Source organism: Bos javanicus, chromosome 20 (genome assembly GCF_032452875.1).
Source record: "Bos javanicus breed banteng chromosome 20, ARS-OSU_banteng_1.0, whole genome shotgun sequence".
NCBI classification, from domain to species: domain Eukaryota; kingdom Metazoa; phylum Chordata; class Mammalia; order Artiodactyla; family Bovidae; genus Bos; species Bos javanicus.
The window spans coordinates 63,701,697-63,729,580 of record NC_083887.1 but is presented as its reverse complement, the minus strand read 5'-3'; the positions used below and the strand labels follow the sequence as shown (position 1 = coordinate 63,729,580).

Sequence of the window (27,884 nt, the reverse complement as noted above, 5' to 3'; positions counted from 1 at the left end):
ACCAGGCTCCTCTGTCCATGGGATTCTCCAGGCAAGAATATTGGAGTGGGTTGCCATTTACTTCTCCAGGGGATTGTCCTGACCCAGGGATTGAACCCCAGTCTCCTGCATTGCAGGCAGATTTAATGATTTACCCACCAGACCACTGGGGAACCCCCATACACCTAAATAGCATACATGATCATTCTAAACCAAAATTTCTCAATAACAGGCAATATTTTTCCTGAGGAATATTTGCAAGTTTCTGAACAAATGTTTTGTTGTCACGCTGCAGGGGGTGGGTCATGCTAATGTATCTAAGTGGTATAAGCCAGGGATGTAGCTGACCATCCTACAATAACCAGGACAACCCCCCACCCGCCCCAGCAAAGAATTATCTGGCCCTGAACACCAGTAGTGCTGAGGTCTAGAAACTTTAATCTACATCATGAGCTTTTATTGGTGGAAGTCAGTACAACTTTGTAGAACGTGAAAGCTCAGAACAGTAAACGTTATAAGGACAGTTATAAGAGCTCATCTTTATGCAAACCATCAAACAAAGGCTTGAGGGAAAGGATTACATATGGTGCATGTATCTATACACAAGATTGTGTTTGCTAGTGTGTGTGCATGTATGTGTTTCACCATATTCACACATGAGTGCACGCATATTCAGAGGGTTGGATTTCAGCTGGCACGTCTCAGTACATGGCCAACTTTAACTTCAATTTGGGATGCTGGAATTACTTTCCCCTCGTTTAGTGAGCAAGTGACCAAGTTCTAGCCCAGGACTGAAGGAAATCTGGCAGTTTCTTATGTCTTTAAAAAAGGACACAAGGGATGTGGTTCTCCCCTGGATATCGTGATATCTGAGTGCAGTACCTGGAACTGTAGTTGTGAGTTTGCACCTATAAGCACAGCCAGCCTGTGGACCAACCTGACAGACAGAGACAGCAGTGACAGGACTTGGGGGCTTGTTAATTCCCGAGCCACTGAAGTGAGCAACTCCAATGACACCTACCCTGACCTCCTGGCTTTAAGACTTGATACCTTTAAAAAAAATTTGGTTACCTTACCTGTGGAATCTAAAAAAAAAAAATGATATAAATGAACTTATTCCCCAAACAGAAACAGACTCACAGACTTCGAAAACAAATTTATGGTTACCAAAGGAGAAAGGTAGAAGGAGGGATAAATTAGGAGTTTGGGATTAACATACAGACACTACTATCTATAAAATCCCCTGAAAGAGGATATGGCCACTCATTTCAGAATCTGCCTACAGTGCAGGAGACCGGGGTTCAATCCCTGGGATGGGAAGATCCCCTGGAGAAGGAAATAGCTACCCACTCCAGGGTTCTTTCCTGGCAAATGCTATGGACAGAGAAGCCTGGAGGGCTACATACAGTCCATGGGGTAGCAAGGAGTCATACAAGACTGAGCAACTGAGCACACACACACACACACACACACATCTGTAAACTAGATACTCAACTAGGACCTACTGTATAGCACAGGGAACTCTAGTCAGTATCCTGTAATAAACCATATGGGAAAAGAATCTGAAAAAAAATGGATATATGTATATGTGTGACTGAATTACTTTCTTCTATACCTGAAGCTAACTCAACACTGTAAATCAACTACACTCCAATATAAAATAAAAAATTTAATTAAAAACATTGTCAAGCTAATGGTAACCCACTCCAGTACTCTTGCCTGGAAAATCCCATGGACAGAGGAGCCTGGTAGGCTGCAGTCCATGAGGTCGCTAAGAGTCGGACACGACTGAGTGACTTCACTTTGACTTTTCACTTTCATGCATTAGAGAAGGAAATGGCGACCAACTCCAGTGTTCTTGCCTGGAGAATCCCAGGGACGGGGGAGCCTGGTGGGCTGCCGTCTCTGGGGTTGCACAGAGTCGGACACGACTGAAGCGACTTAGCAGCAGCAGCAGCAGAGCCAAACACATTCTTTTACACAGTCCTCTGAAAATGTCATGCAATGCTAGAAACTTCACTTTTTAGGGATACAGTGAAGTCAAGAAAGATTGCACATGAGTCTACAGACATAAGTGACATGACATCAGATTTCCTGAACTTCAAACAATAATATGAGAAAGCAGCTTAAGTTTGAGGAACGCTTATATCAGCATTAGCTCTATGTTAACCATGTCCTACAGTGTTGAGAGGATCGTTTCTCTTCCTAATTGGAAATGAGCCCTCTGATGGCTTTCTACATCCAAGAACAAAACAAATTACATTTTGATTCCTTTAGAAAAGGAGGAAATCATTTTATTTTGAAAACTGTGACAGCTTGCTTCTGAGCACCAAGGAAGAGGGCATCAGAGACCAGTGAGATGGGAAGCCGGGTGGGAGGGTAAGACTCACCGTTGAGCCACTTGGAGTTGTACTGTGCGGTGCGGAGCGGGGGCAAGATGCCCAGGCTTCGGTAAATGGCGGGATCGCGTCCCGGGAAATCCATGGCCGTGGCAGCATAAAGCTCCCCGCCGGCTGTGAGCAGGGCTGTGGAGTTGTGCTGGGGGCTGTAGGGGCAGCGTGCCATGCCACTGATCTGGTCATGGATCTCCGTCAGGTTACTCAACTAGAAGTGAGGACAAGAGAGAAAAGTCAGTGATCCCCCCCCATGAAACCCCTTTAATACTGTTAATGGATCAGATCTGCCCAACTTGCAAATGAAGCACATACAATAAACTCTCTGGGGCTCATAGCATGGGCCAGACGTCCACATATTCGATGAGAGTAATATGCTGTGGGGACCATCAGAGAATCTGGCAATTAATCTCTCATCATCCCGTGAGAATGAACCCCAGGCTGTTGGATACTCACCAAAGACAGAGGAAGACTATCATTTATGACTTCTACTTATAACACACAAGGCAATGCAAGTTTGCCCACTTACATTACAAAACTCAACCTCACTGTTTATAGAAGTTAGGTACAGGTTTATCCACAAAAGTGGATTAAAGTGGTGTGACTAGCCCAGACTGTGTTCATGGGTAAGGATGGGTGGACATTTAGCAACCACGGAGCTCAAATTTCCAAGGCTTTAGATCTTAGTGTTCCGAGAGGCAACTTAGTGATCTGCAGTCCACCCGTAGGACTCCTGCATTTGAGAAGCTGAACCATCACCGAATGAGGAAAGTCGTCTGGGTGGCTGGAGGAGGGGATCTCCACTCTATTCTTCTCTGCTCACACCTGAGAGCTAAGAGAGCACAGGAGTCAGGCAGCGGCTCAGATGCCCTGCCTGCTTTTTACACGTGTGTGCTTAGTCACTCAGTCATATCCAACTCTTTGCGACCCCATGTACTGTAGCCCGCCAGGCTCCTCTGTCCATGGGATTCTCTAAGCAAGAATACTAGGGTGGGTTGCCATTTCCTTCTCCATCGGATCTTCCCAACCCAGGGATTGAACCCGGGTCTCCCCCACTGCAGGCAGATTCGTTACCATCTGAGTTACGAGGGAAGCCCTTATCACGCTTGTAGACCCAGGTAAGCTACTTAAATTCTTTAAACCTTAGAGTCTTCTTTTACAAAACGATGACCCAAAGGATAACCACCAGGCCGGGTAGATGTGAGGGTGAAGTGACTGGGTTGTTGTAAGGTGTGTAGGACAGGCCACAATACCTAGGGCTGTCTCTGTGAGCATCACTTCTTATCATCATCATCCTCCTCTCTTTATTTCCAATAACTGAATGTTAACTTGAAAATAATGAATAGGAAAAGAGGAAGATTAATTCAGCCTTTGAGAGAAATTGTGTAACCAGGAAATTAATATAATGATATTTCTTTATCATTTCTTGTTCCCTGAGGAAAAGCAAATGAATATCCCAAATTAGGAAGATTACATGTGTGCTCTGAGAACCCTGCAATTCTATAGGAATGAGACCTGGATACAGAAAAGTACCCTGTTCATAATGACGGGTTAAAAGAAAGAGAAAGAGGGTCGCTAATAACTTTATTTTTCCTAGGGGTCCATTTCTTTGTTGCTGCTGCTGCTGCTAAGCCGCTTCAGTCGCGTCCAACCCTGTGTGACCCCATAGACGGCAGCCCACCAGGCTCCCCGTCCCTGGGATTCTCCAGGCAAGAACACTGGAGTGGGTTGCCATTTCCTTCTCCAAGGTTGCTTTAATTTTTCAACATGCTTCTTATCCAATTTCTAAATTGCATTTTCTTTGTTTGGATTGTGATTTTAGGTCATTTTAATACTTAACACTATCTCTGCAATGAAGCAGGGTAAGAAAAAAAGAATATGTTTAGGATTATCTTTAGGGTCACTGTTGAGAAAAAAGCTGGTAGAAATAGCTTGAAAGAATATTTAAATTTAATTAAACAAGCTTATTACATAACGTGTAATAAAAAAATACATCAAGTCTTTATTCAGTTTGACAAAACATGCTTTGAATTAAAATGCAGCTCCTTGGAGAACAGCAATACATTTTAAAAGTGGTGTTTTAATAGGCTGTTTGGGTTTTCCTGGCATTAAAATCTATCAAAACTCCACATGCAGCCATACCGTGCGGTTCGTGCAGACAGGCGTGAAAGCGTTGGTCCCACACGTGAATAACCGGTCACCACCCACCAACAGTACCCGAATGTAGTTCTGACATTCCTCCTGAAAAACAAAGGCAAACAACAACAAAAAAACACGAGAAAAGGGATTAAGAGGCCTGAGCTCAAGAGGAAGGTGAATACAAAGATGTCTCGTCTGTTTAATAAATTAAAAGTTAACGGACCACTACTAACCCAACATACCACCTCCTCTCAGATACTGACGAAAAAATAACAACAAAAATCTTAAATAGTTTACCTTCGTCTGTACACTTGCTCAACAGAGGATATTTGTGAAGATTAATACATGTTCAGTTAAAATCTCAAAGCATGTGTCTTCTTTTGATGAATGTGGTTTCATTTTGTGTTGTATCTGATAACAGTGCAAACTCTAAATTGCCTTTGACGTATGGTAGGAAAATAAATAAAGGAAACTACTTGAGTGCCTCATGAGACAGCAGTTTAGGAAACTTTCCCAGGAGCTTCAAAAACCATGGTGAATACTCTCCAAAGACGAGAGTCACAAGTGAAGCTCTGATTACAACCAAAGCGAGTTTTAGATGAAGTTCTTAAACTGCTTTGTGTACGGCAAGAATCTGTAAACAGTTTTGATTTTTTTCATGAAAAAGTAAAATACAACTATAGCAAGTAAACAATGAGGGATGAAAGCCCATGCTAAGGGAGTGAATATTTTTTATGGTTGCAAAACATACATATATATCTGGGGCATGGTCAAAGTAGTACAGGAACATTCAGCTACAAAGCTCTTCATTCAGCCAGCAAGAATTTACTGATGAGATACTCTATGGTAGAGACTGGGGAAGAAGTCACAATCTAGGTCTTTGTGTGTGGAATTTGCTCAGTCATGTCCAGCTCTTTGTGACCCCAGGTACTGTAGTCCACCAGGCTCCTTGGTCTATGGAATTCCCCAGGCAAGAATAGTGGAGTGGGTTGCTATTCCCTTCTCCAGGGGATCTTCCATACCCAGGGATCGAACCCAGGTCTCTTGCATTGCAGGCAGACTCTTTACCATCTGAGCCACCAGGGAAGCCTGCATGGAGGCCCTTGGCACAAAATTAAAATACATGGAGTTGTCCACACGCTCTATTAAGGAAGCACAGGAGAACAGCATAGTGCTAATTCTAGAGGGGAGGGGAGGGGGAGGGAGGAGGTACAGGAAGGCTTCCTGGAGGAGGTGACACCTAAGGTCAGTGTCAAAGGAAGAGTAGGATTTGGTGCCACTTGGCACTTGCAGGATTTTTGCGAGAGAAGGAGGGAAAAGACATTTTCAAAATGAAGAATGGACTGTGCTGGAGAAAGCAGGGTGCTTTCACTGGGAACAGAGGAGGCACCGCACGAGCTGGGATGCCAGGCAGGGACCAGGTGTGTCTGGCCAGTGAGTGTGAGCATACTTTTTATTCAGAACGTGAAGGGGCCAGTTTATATTTTCACTGCATGTGGTTTTGACCTGATCTGATGTTTGTTACTGAAGGACCAATCAGGAAGCCATGTGGATGCAAGCGAAGGCAGGAGACTGCAGACAGGTAAGGAAACCACGTCCATAATTCGTCCCTCCTCATTCTGTGCCTGGACCACTGTGCGAGGTGTGAGAGGGCAAAGCCAGGCTCCAGCAAATGGACAGGATGTGGGGACTGACCGGACACCGGGACCTAGAAGACGCTGCGTGCCGACACACTGGTTTGACTCACAGGCTTCCCCAGTCAGGAGGATCTGGATTAAATGGCGCAGAGATGCTCTCTTCAATGAAACAGAACCTCAGTCTCCAAGAAACATTGGTTTGTCGGAACGCAGCCTGCAGCATGGCCTAGCTGTGGATGTAAGATGAGCTAAAACACTTGAATTTGCTTTCTAAACATAAAGTGAAATAGCAAAGGTAGATAATTTACCTAATATTACTGAGAGTGAAAGTGAAGTCGCTCAGGCGTGTTCGACTCTTTTGGACCTGATGGCCTGTGGCCTACCAGGCTTCTCCTTCCATGGGATTTTCCAGGCACAAGTATTGGAGTGGGTTGCCATTTCCTTCTCCAGGATGATTGTGGATTTTGAGATGAGATCAACCTGGATTAAGGTGGGCCCTTGTTTGTGCTCAGCTGCTCAGCTGTGGCAACTCTTTGCAACCCCATAGACTGTAGCCTGCCAGGCTCCTCTGTCCATAGACTTTTCCAGGCAACAATACTGGAGTGGGTTGCCATTTCCTACTCCAACCTAATATTACTATTACCAATAATAGTAACCAATTAGCATTGGCTGCTAATCTGAAGTACTTTGAGGAAAAAAAGGAGAGAATAAACGATGGACGTTAACTATTAGAAGAATTCAGAAATGAGTGTAAACAGAAGACAAAAGCTGGTGCTCGGTGACAGCCTTAGGGATAGGATGGGGAGGGAGGTGGCAGAGGAGGTTCAGGAGGGAGGGGACACATGTATGCCTATGGCTGATTTATAATGATGCATGGCAGAAATCATCACAATATTGTAAAGCAATTATCCTCCAATTAAAATAAATAAATACATTAAAAACAAACTGCATAACAGAGGATGAGATGGTTGGATGGCATCACCAACTCAATGGACACGAGTTTGAGCAAACTCAGGGAGTTGGTGATGGACAGGGAGGCCTGGCGTGCTGCAGTCCATGGGGTCACAAAGAGTCAGACACGACTGAGGGACTGAACTGAACTGAAAAAGGTACATCAGATGCGGAGGCTTGTTTTGTTCTGCTCTGCTTTGTTTTTATAGCTGGGGAAAGGGAAGATGAGTTCTAAAGAGAAAGAACAAAACCAGACTTCAAAAAGGCGCATCGGTCTCCTTTCCCAGGCTCTGGGAGCTTTGGCTCCGAGAACACAGAGGAGGGTGTGCAGCTGTGGAAAGCAGAGGGGCACAGAGAGAGGATCACGGCCATGGTGGGAACACCAGCCCTAACCGCATAAATGAGGGGGCTCCAGAGAGACATCTCGGGGAACACAGGGCTCAGAGTGCTCTGGATGGCCGGAGCGGACAGAACAGACCCAGCGGTGATGCTGTAACAATGAATGAGAGAAGATTACAAACGGCGCAGAGACTTAGGGGTGGGAGTTTGTTTCTGCTGCTGCTTTTAGACCTCTTTTAAGAATTGGGTCAAAATGTAAGAGAAACATTTTTTGGTTTTCCTAAGCAGGAGACTGACGCAGGTAGAAATAAGCTAGAGACAGTCACATCACAGGGAACTTGGGGGCAAGGCTGAGTTATTAGAAGAGAATCATTCCTGTTGAAAGAGGTGGTCTCATGGCTGAGTCCTACAGACGCACTGAAGAAAAGCAAGGGTCTCTCACTGATTATGGGAAGAGAAACAATCAAGATACCACATGTGGTATTTATCTTCATCTCCCCAAAGAAAGACAAAGTGTAAAGAAGGCTGCGGGTCAAAACCATCTTGAAGGTCCATCACAGACTTGATGGAGAACCAGAAAGATGGCTGGGGATGTGATAATTCACATGCTGACACATGTCAGAGCAGAGGGACAAGTCATCCAACCAGTTACCCACACACACAAAAAAAATCTTGGAAAAATATATGAGAGAAGATACCAAATTATCTCAATTAGTAAAAAGTATGTTCTGGTAGTCAGGCCCCTTGAGAATACCCGCTCGTCCCGGAAGGCACTGCTGGCTGGGAAGGGCAGTGTGTGCCCACGTGTCCCTAGTCAGCTCCTCCATTTCTTTGTTTTTTCTTTTTTTACATTCTGTTTTGCTTAGATTTTCCCCAGTTTCTCATTTAAAAAAAAAAAGTTGTTTTCGATGTATTTATAAACCAAAACTTGGTGTGTGTGACCTGCACAGGTTGTTAGCATCCAATCTGAAAGAATCTTCCATGCTTGGAACAATTAAGAATAAAGAGTACAGAATAAAAGCAGTACTGTAGAGTACCACCTTCACTGATTAACTCACAGGTTTCTAAATATTGGCACTTTGGATGAAAGTGTTGTTTACCCCCTACATCACCAGGTTCCCAGGCAGGATGGTGGTTCCTTTTTCTTCTCTGGAGTTAACCTGTTTAGGAGCAGAATCTGACAACCAGGAAGCAGAACTATAGGATCCAGCAGGAGAACAATGCACAGAACACTGGATTCTAATCCAAACTCTCCCACTGACCAGCAGAATCATTCTAGGAACTTGGTGTTTAAAATACTGAGATGAGATCACAAACAAGAAGCTTTCAAAAATTATAAAGTATAATACGTGCATAAAGGAACTCTTTTATTCCCTTAATAATCGGCTGTGTTTCCTTTGTAAAGCTGTTAAAGGTCACGGTGGGAAGGACTTTGGTTTAGACATAATGACCCCAAGCAGACAAAGAGCTCTTGTTGGATTACAAGTGAACTGACTATTTACGTTTAAAATAATATTTGTGTCAAACACATTTAAATAGTTCTAGAAGCCAGATTCTATAATGGGGTTTCAAAAATAATGAACAACAACAGATTTTATTAGAAAACTGTTTTGAACCCACAAACAACATAAGAGTTCACCCTCCCTTTCTCGTAGATGGAATGTTTAAGATCCTTTCAGGCCAAGTCACCCCCTTTCTCCCAAGGGAGCTGGAAAAGTTTAAGTGGAACTGAATTCAAAGCTCACGAAGAACTGGCAGTCTCCACCCACCCTTCTCTGCTAAACAGGCCCAAATCAAAGATCTGGCGATGTTTTCTTGACCCCGAGTCCCTAAATGGTCACTTTAAAGGGCTGCACATGAAATGATGCTCAGGCTGATCCCAACTGCACCGGGAATCTTGAGGAAATGCGTCCTCTCTCTTCCCACCCCTGCAGTCTGGGGAGGAATGTTCTACCCAGGGAACAGAGTGGGCATGGATGGTACGACCCCCACAGCCACAGCCCCCTCACCCATGCTCCACATTCCTGTTGCTACAGTAAAATGCATTATGTGGAGACGCACAGACCACTTTCTTTTTTTTTCCCTTAGGGTAGGAAAAAATGAGTTCACTCAAAATGGCTGGCATTTTTCTCATTTTTGAGATGTCACATTTTGCCTTATTCTTTTTTATTTCAGGGAGAGGGGAAACTGTCAATCTGTGTGTAAAATTTTCATATTACTATAGCACCAACCAAAAGATAATTGAATTCCTATTTCTAAGCCCTGGGCGACTAAGAAAATCCAAATTCCACTGCGCTCCCCCAAATAGATGTTATATTTTAGTCAAAGGAACTCGATGGAAGCGTTTTCTGATCTGGGCTCTGAAAGCGTCAGCACAGGGAAACTAGGGGTGTGTGACCTTCGAATTCAGAGACTAGCCCTGGGGAGTGGGTTATTTCCTCCCCTTCTGGGTTCCAAGAGCAGGGCTCAGGTCTTTAAGAAAGCAACTGGGAGGCTAAATAAGAGAAAGGAACTCATGGGAAAAAAACGAAGAGCCCGGGAGGTCCCTCTGCTCTCCCTGCCCTTGGACCAGCCCAGCAGCATGGTCTAGGTTCTCCGCTTCCTAATTCTATCATTTTGTGCCAGGGAACTTCACCGCACACAGTTCTGCTACAAAACCGAATTCTATTACAACCAAGCTCAGGTTGCTCAAAACTCGTCTGTGAGTTTATCAGCATACTTCATGCAGCCTAAAAGAACATGTAGTTTCTCTTTCCCACAGTGTTGGCACTTTGAAACTCATCTTCATCTGTCTTATAGTCATCTTAAAAAAAAAAAAAACCTCCATCCACAAACGCAGTTTGAATCAGTTTCTAATTACTGAGCTTTGCCATTGTTCTTAGCCGATTAAAACCAGAAACATGTGGAACGTAAAGGTATGATTTCCTTTGAAAACGTTTGTTTTGCTCGTTTTCTTTCTGTGTATCAGCAAGCCTCAATTACGTATAATAATGATTCACTCCTTCTGTGAATCAAAAGTATACTCCTAATGAGCACGAAAGACGGTCTTTGCAGTGTGTTCTCTGGCTTTTACTTGCTTAATTTCTAAGCACCAAACAACCAATGATCACAGCTTAAGGCAAAATATGGGCCAATTTTGATTCAGTAGAAGCGACTCTGCACCCCGAAGAGTAATAATCTACTAGTATAAGGTTACCACAAGATTGTTTTAAAATTAAAGACTCATAGACTATAAGCAGGAGGAATCTTGGCTAGATTAAGTAATCGAATATTCTCCTGTAACACGTAGGAGACTGAAGTCCACAGAGACGAAGAGGATTAACTGTGATTTTTTTAAAGTCCATGAAATGAATACATAAGTAAGATTGATATGAAATACGAAAGGACTCTTAGGGAGAGTAAAATCTAACACAGACAATGTAAAAGTTGTCAATATATTTCCCATCTTGGGTAATTACAGCCAGAATTTTCAACCGAGTCATAGTCTGGCAATGTCTGGAGACATTTTTGGTTATTTTTGGTTGTCCTGATGGGTGAGAGGAATTACCAGCATCCAGCACATAGAGGCCAAGACCCTATTAAACATGCACCAATAACAGGACAGACTTCACAGCGGGGAGTGATCCAGCCCCAACATCAGGAATGCTGAGAGCAGAGCCCAGATGAAGGGTCCTGCGTTTGTTCACTCCATAGTGGAGTGAAGTTGAACAGCCACCACAGGCTGGGATCAACATGAATCCACTGGCCCAGCTCCCAGTTGAGGAGTTGGGGGGCTGGGTAATTAACATGCAGACTGACCAGGAAATACAAACAGCTACTGAGAAGCGATGCAGTGGTGTATGCTGGAGATGGAGGGTATTGTGGGACAGGTGAGGCAAGAATGCCCACCGACAGGGGACACACAAGTCCAGGGAGATGGGTGAGGGAGGGAGGGTGGAATGATAGCAAGGAGGTGGGGAAGGGTTAGGATGGAGCTCTAGAGGTGGAAGAGGGCACAGCCACCCCCAGACCCAGGGCTACCAACTACACATATTCTCAGACAAGCCTTAGGACAGGCAGGTGTCAATAGGATTTTTGGCTAGGTTTCCCAAAACTGACTAGTGCTGCTCATGGGTGTATCATAGCCCCAGTAAGCAGGAAGAGGAGGACAAAGATCCAAAGTCCTAGAGGAAGATGAAGACAAGACAATAAAGAGGGAAAAGAGGACAAGTGAAAGGTTTTTCCAGTGGTCACATATGGATGTGAGAGCTGGACCACAAAGAAAGCTGAGCACCGAAGAATTGATGGTTTTGAACTGTGGTGTTGGAGAAGACTCTTGAGAGTCCCTTGGACTGCAAGGAGATCCAACCAGTCCATCCTAAAGGAAATCAGTCCTGAGTGTTCATGTTGAAACTGAAGCTCCAATATTTTGGCCACCCAATGTGAAGAGCTGACTCATTTAAAAAGACCCTGATGCTGGGAAAGGCTGAAGGCGGGAGAAGGGGATGACAGAGGATGAGACAGTTGGATGGCATCACCGACTCAATGTACATGAGTTTGGGTAAGCTTCGGGAGTTGGTGATGGACAGGGAGGCCTGGCGTGCTGCAGTCCATGGGGTCGCAAAGAGTTGTACACGACTGAGTGACTGAACTGAACTGAAGAGGGAGAAAAAAGCCCAAGTTCCCTGGGGTCACCAGTGTCACCAGACAAAAGGACAGCATTGGCCTGAGAACCTTGGCCAGAGCAGTCAGCGTTTCCCATCAGTGGATCTTACTAGAAGGAAGAAAGTCATGTTTCCAGGCCTCACACCCAAGCTGATCTGATTCCACCCTTTTCACTGCTCAGTCCAGAGGGTCTTCCTTGAAGAACTCCTTGTGTGCCAAGGAACAAGGAGCAAAAGTGCAGGAATCCACCCATCGAACACGTAAGTGTTAGAGGGAGGAGAGGAAAAGCATATAGGAAGCCCCTTTTCAAAATCTTTATACATAATGTATACAAATTCCACTGTATTTCTTATAGAGGTAAAAAAATTTAATATGTTCTGATTCATTTATTTTGGGGGGAATTTTAAGAGACGCTATTCTGATCCTTTGGAACTTGGTGCTACCTTTAAATCATCTGTGTCTCTGATGACTTATCTCAGAGGAATTTTTGAGGTTAAATAACTTTCAGTAAATAGCCTTCAGCAACTTTTGCTTTTTTATTAATGTCTCCAAGTGTTTCTCTAGCTAGGATGGCATTTTCTTCCTCCTCTTCCTTGTTTCTAGCTCTTTCCTCAGTGTGCTGAGACCTGCCTCCATGTATGTCTCTCAGAACTGCTGATTTAAAAGACAAAGAAACAGGGGATGAAACTGGATAAAATAAAGAATAGAACAGTCTTGGACAAACACAGGTGGTGTGAGGATACTTCACCAGCGCCCTCTCTTCATTTGCTGTATATCCCCCAAGCTCTTGGCCTTGGGACCACACTTTGCACAGGAAGCCCTCTCTGCCGCTGTGTGTCTGCTTCTTCTGTAACCCCAAGTGTGATTCACATCAGAAAGGCCCACATTCCAATAAAGTAAGATGATTACTAACAGAATGATCCCTGGTGGTTCAAATGGTAAGGAGTCTGCCTGCAATGCTGGAGAGCCGGGTTCGATCCCTGGGTCAGGAAGATCCCCTGGAGAGGGGAATGGCAACCCACTCCAGTACTCTTGCCTGGGAAATCCCACAGACAGAGGAACCTGGCAGGCTACAGTCCATGGGGTTGCAAAGAGTTGGACACGGCTGAGAGACTTCACTTTCTTTCAACAGAATGAAACATCATGAGCTTATGGACCAGCTGCAGAAGAATTCCTTCAGGATGATCCAGTGTGATATTCTTGAAATATAAAATTCCTTGAAAAAAGGACTCAGACCTCTTACTGAGCCGACCAGTTGTGTGAAGGTAGATTGAAGAATTAATGTTTTTGAACTGTGGTGCTGGAGAAGACTCTTGAGAGTCCCTTGGACAGCAAGGAGATCAAACCAGTCAATCCTCAAGGAAATCAACCCTGAATATTCATTAGAAGGTCTGATGCTGAAGCTGAAATTCCACTACTTTGGCCACCTGAGGCAAAGAGCCAACTCTTTAGAAAAGACCCTGATGCTGGGCAAGATTGGAGGCAGGAGGAGAAGGGCATGACAGAGGATGAGATGGTTGGATGGCATCACCAACTCAATGGACATGAGTTCAGGCAAACTCCGGGAGATAGTGAAGGACAGGGAAGCCTGGCATGCTGTGGTCTGTGGGGTCATGACAGAGTGACTGAACAGCAAGACGTGTGATGTGCACAGGAATTCAAGAAATGTATCTCCAACCTTAGCGATAATCTTTCCTTGGGAACTTAAGGATGTAGATATTCATTCGGAGACAGACAGAGAGAGAGAGCTCATTTTAAAGATGTGTGTGTTAGTCACTCAGTCATGTCTGACTCTTTGCGACCCCTTGGACTATACCCCGCCAGGCTACTCTGTGCCTGGGATTCTCCAGGCAAGAATACTGGAGTGGGTTGCCATTCCCTTCTCCAGGGGATCTTCCCAACCCAAGGATCAAACCAATGTCTCTTGCATTGCAGGCAGATGCTTTACTATCTGAGCTACTAGGGAAGGCTCTATATTTTAAAATATGTTAAACATATTTTAAAGATATGTTAAGATGCATTATTAAAACTTTTGATCTAATAATTAGATTTATTATATAATCACTTCCTGGAGTGAGCTGCAAGATATGATTGCTGTGCTGTGCTCATTTGCTCAGTTGTGTCCAACTCTTTGTGACTCCAAGGACCGTAGCCTCACAGACTCCACTGTCTGTGGAATTTTCCAGGCAAGAATAATGGAATGGGTTGCCATTTGCTCCTCCAGGGAACCTTTCCAACCCAGAGATCAAACCTGTATCTCTTGTATTGCAGGCAGATTCTTTGAACCACTGAGCCATCCAGGAAGCCCATAAGCAATGATTAGGGGGAATTAAAATAGTATTTTCAAAATTCAGGTCCATATTTTTCTAAATAACATCATAATCAATTAATTTCATGTCTCATTCTAATGATTGGGAGGGCAAATTAGATCTGCTATGTTCTGAATCCTAACAACTGATTATTGTTCATCTTACTTTTGAACGGTAGAACCTTGAGAATTTCCTGCGTGTATATTTTGAACCTTGCTTCATTTTCCAGTTTCCATGGCATCATAATCAGGAATAACCTTCATATTGAAATGTTCTATATACCGGCCTCCAAGTCAGTGATGACACGCCCATAACAGCGTCCTCCTTACCTGGGACTTGCCTTTGCTGTAACAGGCCTTCTTGGTTGCTTCATCACACTCCCATTCCGCAGCCTGTAGGAAACACCAATATGACAGCAACTATTAGGACTTTGACTGAATAAAAGGAAAATAAATAATAAGGCATCAGTACCCAGAAGAGGTAACACAGAGAGGCCATGGCACCTAACATTTTCATACTAACAAAGTGTACACAAAATGCATGTCTTCCTGTCATGTGGGCTTACACTGAGCTTTCAAAGGGAAGCATTTTAAAGGACTCAGTATTTTCATTCATGCAGCAATAATGTGATATTTCAAGTGTCACCATAAGACAGGCACATGCTATGAGTTGGTGACTCTGACACACTGATGACAGAAACATTCACTTCAGTGCATCACAGAATAGATTCTGAAGATGCTGAGAACAGAAGCCTTGAAACAAACTGATCTAAATCCTCATTTAGATGTGTACATCTTATTTGAATAGTCTGTCATTTATCAATATTCATAGATAATGAAGCGAGGTTGACTGCATGTGTCCCTACTCCCCAAACACACATATAGATGATGAATAGTCAATAAAATAAGCAGCTCATGCAAAGCCCAGCTACTACTTCCTCCCAGAGCCACTCATTTCCATACTCTCATTAGCTCCCGCTAAATACTGAGAGCTACAGCTTCTACATTTCTTCCCTCACTTTCTAGATCTAACTCACGCTGATCAATTTGACATGCATCCTTTGACATCTGATGCTAACTCACAAGTGGACCTGTGATTAGTCAACATAATGTACACTTACTTCACAGGAGAAATGATGCCTGCAAGCTTTAACGGCTGGTATGTTGAGACTGGGAATCATATTTTGAACAGATTTAAGCGTCTGCAGTATTTATATTTTCTACTGTTTTATGGAATGTGCACTTTCATAGGGCCAAAATGTTTCCTTTATTCTGTCTGTCTGTCATCACAATTTTATCCTATTTTCCTGTTACAGTTGGATTTCTGAAGAATTCAAGAGTTCTGAAGAACCAGATGAATCATTACCAGAAAAAAAAAATTGAGGTGAGGGACAATGTGTTTTTAGTTTGGATTACTGCTACATAATAAACTAAGTGAAAAAATTCTAATGTTAAATATTATGCAAGAGAATAAAGGCTTCACTCTTACTTCTAAAAAGAATGTTTTTTTTTTCCTAACTCTTCTAAACTGAGGAAAATAACAAAAGTCACATCAACACCATTATCTAACATCTACTGTTCTCCAAAGAATGTTACATAAGAGATTAAAACATAAAACACCACATTTTCCAAATCCTATCTTGCTTATCAAATATGAATCCACAAGAAAAGTGTTCTAGAGAGAACCACTTCAGGGCCTTTCAAACAGAAACAATATTACAACTGTTTTCCCCTGCGCAGACTTAGAGATTTCTGTCCGTGTCAACATCTGATGAAAGAATTGGTTCTTTCTTCCTGTGATGTTTTCCTGTTCATAATGCTTAATGGCACCAAGAAGGTTAGAGCTAATTAGCATCTAATGCAAACAAATGACTTGAGTTTCACACTAGAGACAGATCCTTTTATGAGAAGTGGTGACACCTCAGAGAAGAGACAAGAGCTTCACGTACAGTTGCATAATTATATATCTCCAGGAAGCACAGATAAAACAAGTGCATTGCTGCAGTTCTGAGTGGAGTGTCCCTTTAGCAGACCTCTGTATAAAAGCGCATCCTGTTGTTTTCGTTGAAATAAAGACACCCGTGTCTTCACACTTCCTAAGGTGAGGGCATGTCTATGTGTTTAGTTGCTCAGTCATGTCTGAGTCTTTGCCACCCCATGGACTGTGTCCATGGGATTCTCCAGCCAAGAATACTGGAGTGAGTTGCTGTTCCCTTCTCCAGGGGATATTCCTGACCCAGGGATCAAACCTGGGTCTCCTGCACTGCAGGTAGATTCTTCACCATCTGAGCCACCAGGGAAGCCCCGCCTTCACCCTAACTCAAACTCAAAAATGAAATGATACACTATGATATTACAGTTGTTGCTTAATCCCTAAGTTATATGACTCTTTTGTGACTCCATAGACTATAGCCCTCCAGACTCCTTCTGTCCCTGATATTTCACAGGCAAGAATACTGAAGTAGGTTGCCATTTCCTTCTTCAGGGGATCTTCCCAACCCAGGGTCAAACTTGTGTCTCCTGCACTGGCAAGCAGGTTCTTCACCACTAGAGGCACCAGGCAAGCCCACAGTATGATACAGTCTTTAGCAAAGTAGACCCCGATACAACTTGGATTTTATATCACCAAGGGGACTTAGTTATATATCACAAAGAGGAATTTCTGTTGCATAATTGCTGGGCAAATTATTCAGTGAACTGTTTTCGATAATGGGGCATTCCTAGTGGCTCTCACTGGTCTAGTGAATTTGTTGAAGGTTCAACAGTACTGCGCTCTTCAGTAAACTTAAGAGCTGAAAGAAGCAGTTAGTGCCGGAGCTACCGGAAGAATATTTATCAAATGCCATCAAAATTCAAATCCTTCTGCTGAAATGGCAAACACTCAGCTTCCCATGTTTGCCTAACATCCAAGTAGCCTTTGCATTTTCAAGATAAACACTGGCCAAGGATTGGAAGGGGATAGTGATAGGAAAAAAAACCGTGACAGTTCTTGAGCATATATCACTACCTTATCCAGTTTACCCAGGAAGAGCAATTGTTCACGTAAGTTTATTAGACCAACAGAAAACAGAAAAAAACTGACAGATTTTCCTGAAGACGGTTATTAAAAGTAGCTAAATTGCTTTCCTGTGGCATTTTTATTACAGTATATCAAGTTTCCAATAATATTCAAATCCAGAATTAAATACTGTGATTATGTAGCTATTCTCTTGATTCACTTTCACCCTGACTAGAAGACAGGATAAAGGGAAATTATATTAAGAAGAGAGCTGAACTATCTTTTGTACAGTTGAACACATGTGATTGGATATCCCAGAATTCGAAAAAGAATGGAGTAGGGAAATGTATCTTTTCCGGATTGGCCTAAAATTGGGTGTTCCAGATGAGCCCCTTATTTTTTGTTCATTCAGCAAACTAGACTTTACCTATACGACCAGGTGGCAGCAATGGATAAAGACACTTTCACTGGGGAGAAATCTGAATTTCAGTGGGACTCTCCAGTATCAGATTTTTTCAAAGTTTCTCAGTTATTCTGCTTGAAGTAGATTATGTTTTAGCCTGGTCACAACTTTTCTTTATTCAATAAGATTTATTGTGCAGAATGAAATTCTTTCATAATTTTGGAACAAATTCCACTATGATTTACGAAGCCATCTTTCTGGTTGACTTGCATTTTAAGACACTTTTTACCCAGGCAAACCTGTCTTTATGACAGTCACCACAAAGGCTAAGACATTCTACATTTCAGACCTCAATGCAACACTTGTGATCATATTTTCCGTCTCTGTTTCTTTTACTTCTTTAATTTCTGTCATCTCTTGTCTTTTTCTGTCGCATAAGACGTGGCAGAGAAAAGATATCTTAATGTTTGGCTCTATTCTGTATTTAGTCTTCATTATATTTTTCAACAGCAGACATGCTGCAGTGATAATATGGTTACCTGGATATCCAAAGGCAATGAGTTTGAAATATCTACAGCCTAAAAGACAGAAAGATTCCGGTTTGTGACACAACTGTAAATAGTTAGAAATACTATCTGTGCTATTCAACAATGTACAGAAGTGGTGCTTTATGCACACACATTTACCACTCTCTCATTTAATATTCATTAACTACCGACCAAGGACAAGACACCAATAGATAATGAGCGAAATAAGGAAACACACACACAGAGATAATATTCACACAGACATTAATTTACAATAAAATGTAAGTGACTTCTGTCAGCCTAGACAGCATCAGGCTAAATCTGAGAATGCATCCAAAGTCATTTTCGCTGTTACAGAAGCATGTTCATCTCAGAGTCCAGTGGTACACTGAAACTCACAACATCTTTAACTTTCAGGAAGTGACGGAACTTTCAGAGAGAGCAGGTTTACCAAAAATCACGTTATACCTGCAGAAATCCTGTGTGTGTCAAAGCATTTACGGTTTCATGATACAGTACGCTTTTCCCTGTCATGCACACATACACACACATGTTCAGGTTAGGATAAACAGAACTGTGATCTCTGAAGTAAATAGGACGTGAGAAAGAAAAAAAAGATTGGCTCCTTTTATGGACGAGTTACATACATATAAATCCACAGTTCGTGGAAGTATATAAACAAAGCTGTGTATTATCACATTCTGCAGACAGAGAAGTTAATTAGACAGCGACCAGCAAAGGCAGATACTTTTCATAAAAATGAAGAGAACAACATTCTAGGCAGATGGGCCAACACTCTTTCAGCAGATGGCTTTGCTAATTAGATACTGGCAAAAGATAACATGAAAAAAAAAAACTAGTTTAATTACACAGTGCCAAAAATTAACAACCACCTGAGGGCTTTTTTTAAAAATATGTTTGCATTCATATTATTATGTCATGGATTTCTCTGAAATGCTGGAGAATGTTAAATTGTCATGATGATTATAAACAAATTGCCAGGGACTGTGAGATTGTATGTGTGTTCAAAAGAGAAGCAAAATGCAAACGAGTTGGAATTCGAAACAGTTGTGATTTTTATGCGACCTGAGTCAAGCGTCAATCTAGTTATCCTTGGGCAAAGGCAGCTTCGATAATTATTTTAGGGGTCACACTTGATAGGTTCAAAACAAGTGGCAGTTGGGAATTCCCTGGCAGTTCAGTGGTTAGGACTCTGCACTTCCATTGCAGGGGGCCCGGGTTTGATCCCTGAACTAGGAGACTGGGGACCCTTGAGATGTTAAGGTGTGCACTGCAAGACATAAAGCGGAAAAGGGCTGAGTCACTTTGAAAGGATTTGTCCAGTCTGCCTCCGTGTCTCTACTCCTCAGTGGATATTAAGTGTATTCATTCACTTTTAGAGTCAGTTGGCTGTACACCTACATTTACGTCTATGGCAAATGTAGGCAAGCCCACTTTATTCTTACTGGCGGTTTCCAAATCAGCGAATTGGAAGGGGAAGTTCATCATATTTTCTAACTACTGTTTTTTGATTCTTACAAAACTGAAGTCATCCAACATTAGAGAAACATCTGAACCTCAGAGAGTCCCGTACAAGCGTGTTATAATGATTGTTTAAATCCTTATATATCAAAGCCCAAGATTTTCTTCCACAAAATAATACCAAGTCAAACTTCCTTTGATCACTGGCCAGTGGAGCTCCCAATTTGTCAAATGCTCACTGGGGCTTTTGTTTTATAATTGGGCTTTTTAAATTCAGGGCTGTTCTTCTTAATTGAGCAGACAACATATGAGATTCCTAGGACTGATGTAACAGAGCACCGCAAACTGGGTGGCTTTAAACAATACAAATCTATTTTCTCACAGTTCCCAGGGGGTAGGTCAGAAATCAGCCAGATTGCTTCTTTCTGGGCTCCCCCGCCTCTGGTGACTGCTGGCCATCCCTGACCTTCGTTGGCTCCTGGAAGCATCACTCTAGTCCTTGCACCTGTCGTCATACAGTCCTTCCCCGTGTATCTCTGTCCAAATGCACTTCTTAAGAAAACATTGGTATTCGAATTAGGGCCCATTCAATCCATTATCTTAACGAATTACACCTGCAAACACTCTGTTTGCTAAAAAGGTCACATTCTGAGAATCGAGTTGAGGATGAATTTTGGAGGGACCCCATTCCTCACAGCACAGATAGCCTGACATCACGACATAAGAAGCCCTGAAACCGACAACTGACAGCATGTTAATGAGGGACACTGTTCTGCTGCAAATTAGCCAGATCTTACCAAAGCGTGGATAACAGTTTATAAAACTTTCAGTCAGTTCAGTTCAGGTGCTCAGTCGTGTCTGACTCTTTGCAACCCCATGGACCACAGCAAGCCAGGCCACCCTGTCCATCACCAGCTCCCGGAGATGACTCAAACTCGAGTCGGTGATGCCATCCAACCATTTCATCCTCCATCGTCCCCTTCTCCTCCCGCCTTCAATCTTTCCAGCATCAGGGTCTTTTCCAAAGAGTCAGCTCTTTGCATCAGGTGGCCAAAGTATTGGAGCCTCAGCTTCAACATCAGTCCTTACAGCGAACACTTAGGACTGATCTCCTTTAGGGTGGACTGGTTGGATCTCCTTGCAGTCCAAGGGACTCTCAAGAGTCTTCTCCAACACCACAGTTCAGAAACTTTGGTTACACACTAATCACAGTGCCACATGCTTTCTATACATTTATCTCACATATATGCCTCTCTATAATTTTATAGATTGGAAAATACCATTAAGGTTATATTCTGGATGAGGACAGTGGTTAAGGCACTTTGCAAAACCACAGAGAGAGTAAGTGGGACACCAGGATTCAAATTTGGTAGCTTGGAGGAAGTCTGGGCTCTAATCCACTCTCCCTTCACTTTGAAATTGTCAAAGTAACTGACCTTCATTGGAGGAGGAAATTGTAATCCACTTCAGCGTTCTTGCTTGAGAAATCCCAAGGACAGAGGAGCTTGGTGGACAGGCTACAGTCCATGGGATTGCAAAGAGTTGGACACGATTTAGTCATTGACCACAACTGACCTTCATTACTGCCTATCAGGGTTTTCTTTTTTCCCTTAATTTAGAAAGTGAAGTGAAGTGAAAGCCGCTCAGTTGTGTCTGACTTTGCAACCCCATGGACTGTAGCCTGCTAGGTTCCTCTGGCCATGGGATTCTCCAGGCAAGAATAGTAGAGTGGGTAACCTTTCCCTTCTCCAGGGGATCTTCCCAACCGAGGGACCGAACCCAGGTCTCCCGAATTGCAGGCAGATTCTTTACTATCTGAGCCACCATGAAAGCCCATAATTTAAAAAAAAAAAAAAGGAAAAAAACCAAACAACTGTACACTTAAAGCTAGAAATGTGTGTACACCTAAATTTGGAGCTGTAGCCATTCAGCAAACATTAATTAATCATACAAGTCATCGATTGCTCTGTCATGGAATGCATTCATTTTTTAAGCCTCTGGGCCCACTCATGGTCCTAGCATTGATTTTAAAGGAGGCATGATTCATCTAATGAAACTCTACAGTTACAACTGCATAGCCAGGGTATGATATAAAAACTGAGGTTGATTTTGTGACATTACACATCTTATTTTCTTGGGCTCCAAAACCACTGGAGATCGTGACTGCAGCCATGAAATTAAAAGACACTTGCTCCTTGGAAGAAAAGCTATGATTAACCTAGCCAGGGTATTAAAGAGCAGAGTAGTCACTTTGCCAACAAAGATCTGTCTAGTCAAAGCTATGGTTTTTCCAGTAGTCATGTGTGGATGTGAGAGTTGGACTACAAACAAGGCTGAGAACTGAAGAACTGATGCTTTCAAACTGTAGTGCTGGAGAAGACTCTTGAGAGTCCCTTGAACTGCAAGGAGATCAAACTAGTCAATCCTAAAGGAAATCAACCCTGAATATTCATTGGAAGGATGGATGCTGAAGCGCCAATACTTTGGCCACTTAATGCAAAGAACCAACTCACTGGAAAAAGACTCTGATACTAGGCAAGATTGAGGGCAGGAGGAGAAGGGGGCGACAGAGGACGAGATGGCTGGTTGGCATCACTGACTTGATGGGCATGTGTTTGAGCAAACTCTGGAATACTGGTGAAGGACAGGGAAGCCTGGCATGCTGCAGTCCATGGGGTCACAAAGAGTTGGGCACAACTAAGCGAATGAACAACAACAACAACACATCTCGAATATCATAACAGTCTGCTCTTGAGACAACAATGATTTGTGCTTTTAAAACGGATGTTGAGATCCCATCCCCCCTCTGCCACAGCCTTCCAGGGGTCCTTCATTTACCTGGAGTAAAAGTTAAAGCCATCTGGAAGGGTCTACCAGATCGAGCCACTTACCTTCTCTCTGCTTTCCTGGCCCCTATCACCCTCATCTCCTGTGATGATCCTCAGACAAGGCAGATGTGTTTCCTGTGGCTTGTGTACCGGCTCGTCCCACTTTCTGGGACACCCTCCTGGCTAATGCCTATGCCTCTGGCTCATCTCTGCTCAAGGGTTACCTCCTCGTGGGGCCTGTATGGTCATGCATGGAAACAGCAACAGGTGTTCTCAGCCCCCCTGGAAGGTGACTCCCACTTGGGTAGGCGTCTCATCCTCTCGGTTCACTTCTATGTCCTCAGCACCTGGAACACTGCTTCACACACAAGAAGTTTGTTCAAGAGCCCGCCTTCTGCATATATGAGTAGGCTGAGGAAGCTCTATGCGTGCAACCTGGAAGCAGCTCCAGGTACCCTGATGGTGCCCCCCAAGTGGAAGGGACACGTGAGGCTTTGGTACCATACCCTGCGCACCTGTGGCCCATGCACCACAACAGTGTTTCTTCCAAACCCTCCCCTGACACTGGGAAGAGACACATCAAGGTGAGTGCAGAATCCACCAGAGCAGGGTCCCCAGGCTTTTAGGCTGGGGCTGGCTTCATGGTAGATCATTTTCTGCAGACTGGGGTGGGGGACAGTTAGGGGTTCACTCCAGCACATCCATTTACTATGCTGCCACTGACCTGACAGGAAGCAGAGCTTAGGTGGTAACATGAGCGATATGGGGAGCAGCCACAAATACAGATGGAGCTTTGCTTGCTCACCCACCACTTGCTTATGATCTGCTGTGTGGTCGAGTTGCTAACAGACCACGGACAGGTACTGGTCCTTGGCCCAAGAGTTGGGGACCCCTGCACTAGAGTACAGATGTCTACATTTCTTCTGCATTTGTGCATGTGTGTGTGTGTGTGCTTTCACCTCCTTAAGTCAAGTCTTATGTAAAATCTCACATGTTGTTGTTTAGTCACTAAGTCTCATCCAACTCTGTGACCCCATGGATTATAGCCTGCTGTCAGGCTCCTCTGTCCATGGGATTCTCCAGGCAAGAATCCTGGAGTAGGTTGTCATTTATTTCCTTCTCCAGGGGATCTTCTCAAGCTAGGGATAGAACCTGCATCTCCTGCATTGGGAGGCAGATTCTTTACCTCTGAGCCATCAGGGAAGCCCTATAATCTATCAGTTCAGTTCAGTTCAGTCACTCAGTCGTGTCTGACTCTCTGCGACCCCATGGACTGCAGCACGCCAGGCCTCCCAGTGCATCACCAACTCCCGGAGTTTACCCAAACTCATGTCCATCGAGTTGGTGATGCCATCCAACCATCTCATCCTCTGTCATCCCATTCTCCTCCTGCCCTCAGTCTTTCCCAGTATCAGGGTCTTTTCAAATGATCTCATATAAAAGAATACAAAAGTGGTATTTACTAAATTCACGTTATAAATATAATCAAGATGATAGCATTAAATCATTAAAAAAAAAAAAGGTGACCTCAAGTGACCCTGAGTCATAACACACTCAGTATTCAATCAGTTCAATGTTTTGTTTTGATTACTGAAATAATACTGATTCATACCAATTAAGTAGTATTAAATAAGTTCACCTTTGAATAAGTTAATTTGGAGTAAAATCTCAAATGACAGCAGACAGTTTATTCCCTGCTGTACAATAAACCAGCTTATCTGGGTAATCATAGCAATAAAATTTATGTCACTGAGGGTTGCCAATGCCTTAAATTTTTATATATGGTATACATCAATGTAACTAATTTTTTATTAATAGAATTTTTTATTAATAGAATTAATTTTTTATTAATAGAATTTTTATTAATAGAATTAAAATATATGCAATGCCTAAAATCCCTTAGCACCTCTAGAATTCTGGGACTCTAGGAAGCATATTTGGTTCTAAGGAACCAAGCATCTTTGATGAGCAATGTAAAGTGTGGAGGGACTTGCCTGGTGGTCCAGTGGTTAAGGCTTTGTCTTCCAATGCAGGAGGTGTGGGTTCAATCCCTGTCAGGGAACTAAGATCCCACATGCCTCTCAGCCAAAAAACCAAAACATGAAACCGAAGGAATATTGTAACAAACTCAATAAAGACTTTAAAAATAGTCCACAACCAAAAAAATCTTAAACAAAATGCTTGGAATTAGATAGAATTTGGAGAAAATGTAATGGAAGGTGAGTTCTAATAACCCCATTCTACTCCTGAACATGAATGAGCCCTTTCTAGATGATTTTGCTGATTAGGAACGAGGTCAATATCAAGGACATTATAAAATCTGGTAGAATATTTAGAATTATGACTGTCAGACACTGAGGCATCAAACAACTTTTATATTTCCAAAATGTTGCCATCAGTGAAAATGTTGCTGGAAGGTAAGCTAGCAAGCACAGCTGCTCTTGGTTTCAAAGAAGTTATTTTCATGGATCCAAGAGAGATTGGTTTGAAAAATGGCATACTGTCCAATTCATCAGCCTAAATGTAGGGGTAAAATTGTAATTATGGAGAAATGACTATTTTTATATATAAACTTGCTGAAGTATTTGTATATAAAGAATCCAATACAAAGTAAATCAAGCATGGGATAAAAATGTTGACTTCAGAGTGGACTGACTTCTCAAGGACCAGCTCCTTAACTGCATATATCCCAAATGCCTGAAAAGTATTGCTTCAAATGCCATATTTTCAAGCATACGATTACATCTTCCATCACACAGATGGGGCAATTCAAACATCATGATATTTGTAATGTTCAACAAAAATGGTGACATTCATTAGAAATGAAACAGATATAACACAATCAAATTAAAAGTAGGCATTCTAGCTGATGTAACATTTATTCTATTCATGCAAAGAAGTACCCTGAAAGGAATAAATTGATTATGTAGTCATGAGAAATATCAGACCAAGGTGAGCTTCTTAACACAACTTGAAGACTTCACAGAGCAATGACAAGAGGTCTTGCAAAAATGTTTTTTTTTTAAAAAAAGGCAGCAAATTGACACGGAATGCTCTGTTGGACCTCAGTCAACTGGAAGGATAAGCAACTTTGCATAAAGAATGTTGTCCTGGAAATGTCTCCACAAGGCTAAATTTGTACTAGGGCTTTGACCAAAGCCTGCTTACACAGAGCGCTTGACTACTGACAGTCACATTTCAGATCCTTGGGGAAAATAACAGAAACAATTCTGGCCCCACTACAGGAATGAGTTTCCCAGCCATAGAACAAGACTTCATTTAGGAATGCAGTTAAAGAGTTTCAAAGAGACTGCATATCACAGTGAAGGAGTTTAGAAGGGATCCCATCTCACAGTGAAGAACCAGTATGAAGGGCCAAGGTATTAATTTTGAGGCAAAATGAGATATAGAAAAATACTCTAGCAACCATAGCATGAATGCGAAGAGATAGAGATTCTTTGTTTAACTTAGTTGTATTCTGCTGAGGTCAAAAAAATATTTTGTGTGTGTTTTCAAGATTTATTTGTGATCCTATATATTCGGTTTCTCTTGCTTAAAGCATAAAGTCACTTTTATTGGGTTCATCAGTTTCGGTCCTATTACTGTATATTCTGGCTATATCGTAATGAATGCATTCTAGAGAAACTGTGACCATAACACTCAGCATAAATGTAAATACATGCATGTTTGTTTCTACTTTTTCCATCAATATTTTCTATTTTTTTCTGAAACTAGCTTCACAAAAACAAATAATACGTTGTACTCGACTCCTTTTCTCCATGGTTCTAAGTTAGAATGAGTGCACTAGAATTCACTGAAGTACTTATAAAGCCCAGATTATGGATGCTTACTGGGGAATTATTCTATACTCACTGAACCACTCAGAATTTATTTATTGTTCACGTTATAAACCCTTGCTTCCTGAGATGCACCCTACCACTACAAAGATTGAATTTATTTCAACTGCAAAACATATTGATCTATTTGTCAGATCACAAAATATATGGAAAATCCTTTTTAGGACTCTTATTCAGCCTTAGTTTCATAAATTTTAGTTTGCAGCTGAGAGAAACAAACATTAAATTTGTTTTCTGATATATATTGGGGCAGTTACATTTCTCTCTTATTTTACATAAAATGTGTAACAGGATGTGTAATTTCTGTTCAAGAAATATTATTTATAATATTATCACAATGTTAAAAGAGAACTAAATGAGCATTATCGATATATTCATTTCCCAGTTACTGAAGCTCATAATTTTATGAATACCTGCTTGAACTTACTAAAGCCAGCAAATAATTTAGCATTCAACAGGAATGTGTGTTTTCACCATTTATTTCATTATGAATTTGTCTCTTTTCTATAGTATAATCAGTTTATTTATGTGCCAAGGGAATATTATAACTATTACTCAATCTTTGATGAGAAAGAACTCTACCTTGTAAACAAGTCTGAAAGCGTTTCAAGTATGAGAATGAGAACTGGTGGTTCTGTGATATATGCAATGGCTAAGATCAGATTGATTATATTCTTTACAGCCAAAGATGGAGAAGCTCTATACAGTCAGAAAGAACAAGACCGGGAGCTGACTGTGGCTCAGATCATGAACTCCCGACTGCCAAATTCAGACTTAAATTGAAGAAAGTAGGGAAAACCACTAGACCATTCAGGTATGACCTAAATCAAATTCCTTATGATTATACAGTGGAAGTGAGAAATAGATTTAAGGGACTAGATCTGATAGAGTGCCTTATGAACTATGGACGGAGGTTCCTGACATTCTACAGGAGATAGGGATCAAGACCATCCCCATGGAAAAGAAACACAAAAAAGCAAAATGGCTGTCTGGGGACGCCTTACAAATAGCTGTGAAAAGAAGAGAAATGAAAAGCAAAGGAGAAAAGGAAAGATATAAGCATCTGAATGTAGAGTTCCAAAGACTAGCAAGGAGAGATAAAAAAAGCCTTCCTCAGCAATCAGTGCAAAGAAATAGAAGAAAACAACAGAATGGGAAAGACTAGAGATCTCTTTAAGAAAATTAGAGATACCAAGGGAACATTTCATGCAAAGATGGGCTCAATAAAGGACAGAAATGGTATGGCCCTAACAGAAGTAGAAGATATTAAGAAGAGGAGGCAAGAATACACAGAAGAACTGTATAAAAAAGATCTTCACAACCAAGATAATCACGAAGGTGTGATCATTCACCTAGAGCCAGACATCCTGTAATGTGAAGTCAAGTGGGCCTTAGAAAG

At 42.2% G+C, this 27,884-nt stretch overlaps 1 protein-coding gene across 3 annotated transcripts in view; it reads right to left on the bottom strand.

Moving 5' to 3' along the window:
• SEMA5A (semaphorin 5A) overlaps window positions 1-27,884 on the bottom strand; it is a 565,637-nt gene that overhangs the window by 192,719 nt on the left and 345,034 nt on the right. For all 3 annotated transcript variants that reach the window (XR_009731836.1, XM_061393884.1, XM_061393883.1), the window contains 3 exons: window positions 14,721-14,783; window positions 4,515-4,613; window positions 2,370-2,583 (listed from right to left, as the gene is read on the bottom strand). Coding sequence is in view for 2 of the 3 variants with exons in the window: in XM_061393884.1 (XP_061249868.1) it covers window positions 2,370-2,583; window positions 4,515-4,613; window positions 14,721-14,783 (376 nt within the window). In the remaining variant the exon portion in view is untranslated. The remainder of the gene's footprint in view (window positions 1-2,369; window positions 2,584-4,514; window positions 4,614-14,720; window positions 14,784-27,884) is intronic.